Source organism: Typha angustifolia, chromosome 1, assembly GCF_048772165.1.
Source record: "Typha angustifolia cultivar Huaian chromosome 1, ASM4877216v1, whole genome shotgun sequence".
Lineage (NCBI taxonomy): Eukaryota > Viridiplantae > Streptophyta > Magnoliopsida > Poales > Typhaceae > Typha > Typha angustifolia.
Window position 1 is genome coordinate 2,928,743 of NC_133239.1, and position 10,457 is coordinate 2,939,199.

At 35.3% G+C, this 10,457-nt stretch overlaps 1 protein-coding gene across 1 annotated transcript; it reads left to right on the forward strand.

The window, feature by feature from the left end:
* The first annotated feature begins 2,502 nt into the window (after positions 1-2,502).
* On the forward strand, positions 2,503-8,168 carry LOC140762748 (UDP-glucose 4-epimerase 1-like). Its single transcript, XM_073100681.1, has 9 exons — positions 2,503-2,837; positions 4,756-4,805; positions 5,241-5,376; positions 5,646-5,747; positions 5,831-6,058; positions 6,464-6,545; positions 7,339-7,421; positions 7,663-7,754; positions 7,890-8,168. Exons 1-9 carry the CDS (start codon positions 2,655-2,657, stop codon positions 7,981-7,983), a joined length of 1,050 nt encoding a protein of 349 aa, XP_072956782.1. The 5' UTR covers positions 2,503-2,654; the 3' UTR covers positions 7,984-8,168.
* Positions 8,169-10,457: the final 2,289 nt, after the last annotated feature.

The window sequence follows — 10,457 nt, forward strand, 5'->3', positions numbered from 1 at the left end:
CTCCCGGTGGGAGTCTCTTCAGTCTCTAGTGAAAACACGGAATTGGAGTTTTCTTTCCCTCTCCTCCAACAAGATGTTGATGGTAGCGACAATGGGTGTATCCCCACTTCGAGCAAAGTCTACTCTATTTCTTTTTAATTGCTTCACTGTTATAGGTTAGTAATTATTTACTTCGACTTTAAGAGATTCATAGTGTTATATCCTGGACTGTTAGATTATGACAAAACCTCACATGACTCAAGGTTTCTCGTGCTTGAGAATCTACCTCTGAGTTGTACATATTTTAAATTATATTCATAATGCTCTTGGGCTTGATAATTTTATCATTAGTATGACTTTACTCTTTATAGCTAAATAATCATTTTAAATTTCTTAATTTTGTTTTGCATTAATACCCTTTCAAGTAAATTTATATTAAAATTTGAATAGTTTAAATCTAACAAAATAAAATTATTCTTATTTTAGTTTTAAGTATTTCGCTTTGTTAATGATATTTTTATCCTTTTCTATTAAATACCTTAATTTGAAAGTAACCATAATGGTATCTATATAGATAACATTTATCTCAAGTGATATACATATAATTATACTACTTTATAGATAAGAGATATCTATATATATTTTTTTAATTATGTAGAAATACCTATACATTATTTATATATTTTTAAAAAGATCATCAATCCAACCCAATGAACCATCGTTTGAAGTTTGAATTTAAGAGTTGAGTAGTAGTCAGGAACTCTTGGCTTGACTGCCAAAATATCCAATTTATTTGAACCCATTCTTTTCTTCGTTAGGATACTATTTTTAACTTTAGTGAGATTAGCTTTTCTTCCAGATAAAATTACAAATAAAATCTTATATTTTTATTATTATTTGATATTACTAATAACACCCTTCAGCGGACGCCGTTGTCTTTGTTGGGCTACGTGGGCTGTGCTTCAACCTTTCGGAAGTTGGCACCGGTAAAATCTTATTAGACTTTAACGGAAATTTGCGTAAAATACCCTGTCTTTTAGTAAAATTATAATTTATGTTTTATTTTTTTATTATTTATAAATCGAGTTCTATAATTTAAATAAATATACGTGGAAAATACTCCGCTCTTAGATCTATTAATTAAATTTAACCAAACCTCTAAGTTAAAGAATTACAAAAATATCCTAAACCTAGTCACACTAAGAGTATTTTAGTTATTTTAAAAATAAAAATATTTATACTTTCTGCACGTATTCATAAAATTATATAATTTAATTGATAAATAATAAAAATATAAGTGTAATCACAGTAAGTAAGAGAGCACAATCTCGTTGACCAAAATCTTATTGGCGAAATTTATATTATAATTAGTAAACACATAAAAAAATAGATTAGAGATCTATGTATAAGTCAGATACCAATTTCCAACCTATGTACTTATATATATATATAAATTATGTGAATACAAACAGTATTCGAATATCAAGATAGATTAAAAAAATTGTTGACATATATTTATTAATGAAATTTCGAATAAAACCGAATATTCTCAAACTTTTATCGTACCTATCAATCGTCTTCATGTAACGCTGAGAGAAATAAATAAAAAGAACGGACAAATAAAACTTGAACGTATACAAATTAAAATGATTAGAATGGATGCGTCGACGGGCGTTAGAGAGTTGGGACCGGACCGGACCGAACCGAACCGACCAACGCAGCATCAAACATCCACGTGGCAGTGCCTGCTCTTTGAAACGTGTAACGGACTTTTGACCAAAGTTGAATGACCTGAAATTAGCTGTAAAATTCCTCCTCCTTTTCCTCTGTCCTAAAAGTCAAAAAGTCTCATCCCACACCCCCAAACACGTTCCCAAATTCCACACTCCAACTCCAGCAAAGCGGGTTTGTCGGTAATCGTAATTTATTAATATATTCTACCCCTAAGAATATACTTTTTATTTATAATTTATCACTTAGTGCTGGCTGACGCTGCTCACTGGAAACTTCCATCTCATGCGACAGCACGATCTTTGATGCTCTTCTTCCCAGTGGTGGACCCCCCCTAACCTCGCTAACCTCCATTTACGATTTTACATAGATAATTAAAATATCTTCATAGGTATGCCGTTGCCTTTTGACGTATGTGATGCCCTGGCTAATTTACAAACATCTCCCTCTCTTTTTATATTTTTATATACTCTAAGATGATATTACCATATAACATATATATATATATATATATATATATATGTATTAAAAAAATGTAATATTGGTAATAATAATACTTTGAAGGTTTTAGGCAATTTACACCGAGTCAATGTCTTTTTCTAATTTTACACTCAGATTTTTTTTTCTCTAATTTTGTATTTATTATGAGAGAGAAGTTTTAAATTTTGAACAGAAAAACAGAGAGACAAAGGATTTATTTGTGCGAGAAAAAAAAAAAGAATTGTTTGATTTTATAGTATAAATTAAAAGTTTAGTAATCTTAATATATAAAGAGTAAATACTTGGTTTTGGATCTTTCCTCCTCTCTGGTCTGTTCCATCTCTCCCATAACATATCTCCTTCCCACCACTCCTGTCACTCTTGCTTCTCTCTCTCCTTCTCTCTCTAGTTTCTTGAATCTCTCACTTCTTCTCTCTCTCCGCTTACTCTCGAATTCCTTGGAGATGGCGGAGTCGATTCTAGTGACCGGCGGTGCGGGTTACATTGGCAGCCACACGGTGCTCCAACTCCTCCTCAGTGGGTTTCGCGTCGTCGTCGTCGACAATCTCAACAACTCCGCTGCGGTGGCAATCAAGCGCGTCTCCGAGCTCGCCGGGGAGTTCGGCAAGAATCTCGCCTTCCAACAGGTATCAGTTCCGCTCTTTTCTTTGAAGGCAAGAGGTGGGGGATTGTTTTTTTAGATCTTTCTTTGTGGCGTAGGAATGTAGGATTGGAATTTTGGTTTTGTGGTGTTTTTTTTTTCTTTTCAATCGGAAATTGATTGGTTCTGTAGATTTCCTGCCAAATTTTGCATGTAATCGATGATTTTAAATTTTCTATGGGAAATTTGTCTCCCTTTTAGGTGGCATTTGATTGCTGATAGGGCATCTTCATTCTGTTGGGCTCCGCTCCTTCTTTTTCACCACTTGGTGAATTTGACGGGTAGGGTTTAATACGTGGGCAAAGTTTTCTTTTTTTGGTTTAAATTTAGGTGCTTGGTCGTTTTCTAGTTTACAGGATGCTGCTCAATTTATGGAAGTAGTTAATTCCTGTGCTCCATGAGATACATGATCATGGCAGATTAAGGATGATCCATTATTTCCTTGCCCGATAAACATAACCTTTAAGGAGGAAGAGAAAAAGAGCGGAAGAAAAGGCGTACAAGGAACAAAATATTTTATTAGCCAATGACAATGGAAGAGGAAGTTGGTACTTTGTGGGTTAAAAGGCACGTGGACTAGTACCTCTTCTTCCACCTCCTCCTAACCCACAGCCTCTTTGCATAGAGGCCCAGATAGCAAATGGGTGTTAAAGGTGTGATACGTTCCATCATGTGGGTTCCAATTGTGACATAGCTGTCTTCCCTTAAATGATTACCAAAAGCCAGCTATTAGACAGGGTTCATGGTTCATTTGTTTACACCCTGTTTGGAATCGGCAAATTAGTGGATCAATTTATTTGGAAGTCTATTCTAACCAAATCTGTTGTTTGGAACTTTTAAGTAATGAGGCTTCGATTGATTTCAGTGGATTTGGATAGATCTCAATGTATGTAATGAAATCCAATGAGATGAGGTCAGATTTGGATGGAATTTATTTGCCACTTAACTTTTCTAGATCTCAGATATAACCCATCATTTGTTATATTCTTATTGAAACTCATGGGTATAATAGGAAAAATGAACATAATGAAATAATTTCCTACCTTGTTCCAAACAACAAGATTAGATGAATCTCATTTCAGTTCATTATTTTTCAAACAATGGAATTCATTTCCAAGTGAAATCAATTGAATTCTACTTAGAATTGGTTCCAAACGAGTTTGGGCTCTCACTTATCAAAATCTAGTTACTAGCCAAATGGTGAGGTGGGGATCGGGATAATGAAGCAAAATAATAGTGGGAAATTTAGAGTCGCATATAAATAAGAAATGGAGTGCCACACTGGAAAAGATTGCAGGAAAAATATATAACCTAGTTCATATCAAATCATAAGATACACTAAGATGATTGTTGAGGCAAGTAGGATGTGGATTGGGCCCCTTTGATTCATCTGCTTTGCATATAACTGTAACAATAAATTGTCTCAATTGAAAACACACTTGGATATATGACTTCTTTTTCCATCGGATGTGGAATAATCGCATGGAGTGTCTTATTATTTTCTTTTGCTGTAAGAAATAACTAATTAATAAGGAAATATTTGGTTTATGGAGTTATACATTGTTTCTTACCTCTTGATCTTGTTTGGGCTCTTTTGCATTATCCCTTCCCAGTTAACTGATTTCAAAATCATGGTGCAATACCTTAGGAAGTGATGCTATGTGCAATGGTAAAATTGTTCATTACAGAGTTTCAAACTAGGTATATTCTATAAGTTTTTTTTGTTGATAATGTATCCTTCACCAATGCTAAAAATTGTTCATTACAGAGTTTCAAACTTGGTATAGTCTATAAGTTTTTTTGTTGATAATGTATCCTTCACCAATGCTTGCTTATTCAACAAAGTGCAAGAAAATAGTAACAATAACCTTTTAATGCAATTAGTGACTTATGTGCTTCTGCAGATTGATCTTCGGGATAAAGCGGCCTTGAACAAACTTTTTGATTTGACACAGTAAGAAACTTCATCTTGATAGTTGTTCTGCATTTGTTTAAGCAAAATGTAAATGATAACCTAATTTTTGTATCTCTTTTTAAAATGGACTGCTTGTTGGATAGCATTCAATTGCTTAACATTTACATGAATCATCCTTAGTAGTGGTGAAGCTTGAATATTTCCGATGCAGCAAAAATGTTGTACTTCTTTTTGCCATGTTTGTTTCAATTTTTGCTTGTTATTTATGCAGCTAAAGTATTTTCAATTCAACTTATTTTTGCTTGTTATTCATTAATTCTGCAAATTGCTTCAAAGGTTAAAGATGGTTGTAACTGCACTTTTTGGACTTGTTATTATCAAGTCTATGAATTCTTTTTTTTTTTTGTTATTGTAAAAATTAACTCGATCAGTCGTCATTTTGATAAAATTCTTGCTTTCATTTTTGCTTCTCAGCTTCGATGCTGTTATTCACTTTGCGGGGTTAAAAGCTGTGGGTGAAAGCGTGCAGAAGCCCTTGCTTTATTATAACAATAATCTTATTGGTACAATAAGTCTTTTGGAAGTAATGGCTGCCCATAGATGTATGAAGGTACTTTCGTGTTTCACTTAATGTGGAACAAATATGCTTTTAGTTAGTCATCAAGATAGTCTTGAAGGATCAATAATATAGCAAAACAGTATTTCTTGGTCCATCTTGCACGATTTTTCCTTTTGCCAGATCAACCTTCTCAGTTCTCTATATGCAAATTTAATGATACACACATCCGATGGACCTGAAAATGTTGATTAAAAACATATTAATTTGTAGATCAAATAACTTTTATGTTCTCGTTCTTGTGGTGTTTTTTAAATGTTCAGTTAGTATTCTCATCGTCAGCAACTGTCTATGGATGCCCTAAGGAAGTCCCCTGTAGGGAGGAATTTCCTCTGTCTGCACTGAACCCATATGGGCGTACTAAGGTACTTTCTTTCAATTTTGGCCTTCATGTTCCATATTAATGGTCCAATTCTCTGAGCTGATTATGATTTTATTGACGCCACAGATTATCATTGAAGAGATATGTCGTGATATTCACTGTGCCGACTCTGATTGGAAGATAATATTGCTTAGATACTTCAATCCTGTTGGAGCTCATTCCAGTGGATATATTGGTGACGATCCTCATGGAGTTCCTAATAACCTCATGCCCTTTGTTCAGCAAGTTGCTGTTGGGAGGAGACCTGCACTTACAGTATATGGAAATGACTATTCAACTAAAGATGGCACTGGGGTATTGTTACTAAACTATCTCTTAACCTTGATATCAATTGTTTGAAGCTGGTTCTTCTGTATTGATCTTAATCTTATATTCAGCTGATTGGATTCACTCTGCTCTTGCAGTAGCGTAGTTGTCAAGTTTCTAGTTATTTTTGTACTAAATAGGTTCTTCCATACATATTTTTAATTAAAATTACATTTGTAGTTATTCCATAAGTATGAAATGACTAATTCATGAATACTACAAGGTATGAGGCTACCCTTGTAGAAGTTTTTCTTTTTTAGATATGGGTGTGTACCATTTTTTTCCAGCGCCTGAAGAAAATTAAATATTTTCAACCTGGCTTGCTTATTTATTGTCTTAAGGTGCTTGATATCGGATTGCATGTTCTTAATGACATGAGTGCTGTCATTGCAGGTACGAGATTACATCCATGTTGTTGATCTGGCTGATGGTCATGTTTCAGCTTTAAAGAAGCTTTTTGAAGGCTCTAATATAGGTGTGGATAAATTATATATTTTGGTCTCCATTATCTTCACAAAAGTTTGCCTTGATAGTTCAGGTTTATGAATTTCTGGTGCATCCTCTGTTAGTTGAGATAAGATAATTCTGAAAAAGAAAATGTATGGAATACTTTAACTTGATTTTCCTTCTGTGGTTTTATATGAAAGCAAAGGAAAAACAAATGTTCTCCTTTTCCTTTTTCTGCTGTTTGTACTGCAGAGAAACTGAAATTGCAAACCTGTATATTACACTATATGGGACTCGAGTCTGATACGGAGGGACAACCACAGTTAACCACTAAAGTGTCACCTCAATGATCTTAAGAACCTATTTTGCCATGCCTATTATGTAATTGAAGAACAAAAGGATAGGAAAGTAGAAAATGAGGAAGGTATTAGAGCATAAAAAGAGGGGAATAGGGAGTTCTTTGGACTTGAAAACTTTTCTTTGGTTTTCAAGAACATTGCTGTAAGATGCGGACCAGTAGGAGATTTTCATCAAGCTTAGAGAAATAGTGATTTTGCTTTTACATGGAACAAATCCCTGCAACATGATTATCCTTATAGCTCATAACTGCATTTTTGCTTATAGTTCATTACATGTATGACATTTTCTATCGACCCACAAAGCTCCGCATAGCTGTTATATTTTTCTTCTGTGTAATTCCGAAGCATTCCATGCTAGCTTCTTTTCCTGTTGATAGCACCTTAAATAATAGTGTGTTGCATTTCTTAGTAGGTATTTGGAAGCTTGTTCTTTGCTTTAATGAAGTATGTTGCAATCTGCAGGCTGTGAAGCGTACAATCTAGGAACTGGAAAGGGCACAACGGTTTTGGAAATGGTTGCAGCATTTGAAAGTGTTTCAGGGAAGGTGATTATAATAATCCACACTGCCGAATTTCCATTTCTCTGAGTAGTTCAATCTTTAGTTAACATTTTAGGTTGACTCTAGCTGAGAAGCTTCCAGATCAAAGAGACCCAACAGTCCAACATCTTTCTATTTCAATATGTGGTAACTGTTAATTTTGGCAAAAGAGAGGACCTGTTTGGTCCTCTCTGTTCACTACCTAATACCATCTTTTCTTTTATGTTTTTGTCTGTATGTTACGCAGAAAGTCCCTTTGGTCATGGCTGGACGGCGACCTGGTGATGCTGAAATTCTTTATGCATCAACCGCCAAAGCAGAGAAAGAGTTGAAGTGGAAGTAAGTTCAAAGAACCTGCATGAGTTCTGTCTGGAAGACTAACACATTTTTATTGTTAAAAGGAAGAACTTTTTATTTCCATTTTGCTTCTTCTGTACTTCCGGCATACTGACTGCGGGTAATATGTCTTTCTAGAGCAAAGTACAGCATTGAAGAGATGTGTCGAGATCAGTGGAACTGGGCCAGCAAGAACCCCTACGGATATGGATCACCTGACTCTTCTGACTGAACGAGATCTAGCTACGAATAACTTATTAGCTTCTTCCTTGCATAGAAAAGTCACTAACTTCTGTACTCCTTGTACGTGTGGTATAGCCGTATAGGTCCAGCTGATGCCAGTTCAGAATTAGTGGCTAATCATATGAATAGACAGGCTTATGGATGGAGTTTTTCTTTTCTTTTTTGGTTTTTAAACTATCTGTACCTTATTTAAAGCAGAGTAGGCCACCTGGAATTTTATCTTTGTATATTGAGGAATATTTGAAACCAGATGAATAGGCATTTGCTGGAAAAATTTACAATTGGTGAGTGGAAAACAATGTGGTGTTGTGGCTTACTAATATATCGTGTATGATATTTTCTCTCTTCTTTTGTGAAGAGGGCTGTGAATGGAACTAATACATAATGTGATTTTTTTTATTCACCACTGTCTACTTCCTTTATTTAGCTGTATTTTTCATCTCAAGAAGCCAGCCATCTCCTCCCCTTCTTGCCGTTTCAGGTTTCAGGCAGGCGGCGCTTCCTCTCTCTCCCCCTTTGTCGCCGGTCCTGCTTGCTCTATCTTTTCTTTTCTTTTCTTTTCTTTTTTTCTGATCAAAGAAGTTGAAGTCAGCTTAGATTAAGATAGCTCGACTCACTACCTCCATGGAGCAGTTAAAATTAAGGAGATTACATAGATCTAAGTGGAGCTCCTTAGCAGGCCCTTTCTGATACATCTCTGACAGTGATTTATCCCATTTGCCACTTGGTCGCATCAATAAATCGGACCTTAATCTCTGGAAAATCGTCCAAGATCCTTAGGCATTAGCTCATAAGGCTCCGGCCTCTTCAGGGACACTCAATCTTCATGTCACATATCTGGGCAATTATGGCTGAATTTGTCACTCGATTGCCCTCTCTTTTTTTGTTTTTCTGGATAATTTTAATCTCTCGAGACACGCTCCGTGATTTGAGCAAGTCTCTACTATTTGCTTTAGAGAAAGTAGTACTAATTACATGCACTTTTCACAGAGTTATTAACCTTTTCAACTCCACATATGCTTAGATACGTAACTGCTAAATGATATAATAATATCCTCTGCAACTCTGTACGAGATTAGAAGTAAAAGATCATTGCAGATCCTACACGGCATGTTTCAAAATATATAGCAGGAGATGAACGGAGGATTAACATAGAAATGGTAGAGGCTTGTTGAGCTAGACCTTGAACATGGACTCCGGCCGGTCGCCGTAACGAGGAGTCGTGCGGTTTACAACGCCACCACCCCTGCCGTCGGAGGAGATGGTAAGGCGTTGTAGGCCGCAACGGCTCCTCGTTCTGACGAGGGGCGGCGCTCTCTCCTCTCTCCTCTCTCCCTTCTTCTATCTAATTCTACGAAGATATGTTACTACCTGGAGGTGAGAGTGAAAGAGGGGATAGCGAGGAAGCTTATCATGTGTGAGAGAGATGTTTGAATTGGTCGTAAGACGCGTCCTCGCTAGCATTCCCCCGAATAAGATATACCCGAGCTGAGCTTTATTTTATTGGTTTGGATCCTCTACACTGTAGGTTGGACGCCAGACCAAATCTAAGTCCCAACTAGTTATGTAATCACGTACACTCTAGATTATTTTCTATTTCCACATGAATTCTTATATATATATATATATATAATAATAATAATTAAATGTCAAATAACTATTTTACCCATGTTTTTTCCCTTCTAAAATAAGAGTAAAATTATCCTACTAATTCTGTAATAATCATTCGTGTGACATCTTGCAAAAGAAAAAAAAGCGTATAGGCTGCTGTGGAAGACTTGAGACAAACTAAATAAAAAGAGAGAAATTTAATAATATTTTAATTAAATCAATGATGCTGAGATTCAAATTCGGAAAACTCATATCATACGTGTCTCTTTAATTATTTATGCACTATCTCATTAGCTAAAATACATAGTAGTTCATAAGATTTAGACAAAATTATCCTATTAATGTTCAATATACTTGATGTAATCAAGAAAATAAGCCGGGACTTGGCTGATAATTGAATTGACTATTTGCTCCAGAAGATAGGCAACCTAGTATAAGATTTATTTATTCAAGATAAAAGAAAGAATGTAATCCGAAGGGAAAATGGAGGGTCTTTTAAGACTTAAAAGAATATAAAAAGAAAGACATCGCGAAAAGCTTTATATTAAACTGACATGACTTTTGGCGGATGAATTTGGATAAGATCATCTCTAGATAATGACGTTGATATCGTCAATTATTATATTTTATTGTTGAAATAAGTCTTTTCAAAAATCGAATTAGAGAAATAGGTGTCGTCCATAAACTAGTTACAGCATCAAAATGAGTTTATATATTGGCACATTAGGGGTGGCAATTGGGTCGGATTAAGCGGTCTCTGATCGGGTCAAATTCGAATTGGGTCAATATTATCCTATTACGAACACGACCCGATTATTAAATGAGTTGCATTTGGTAGACACGAACACGACT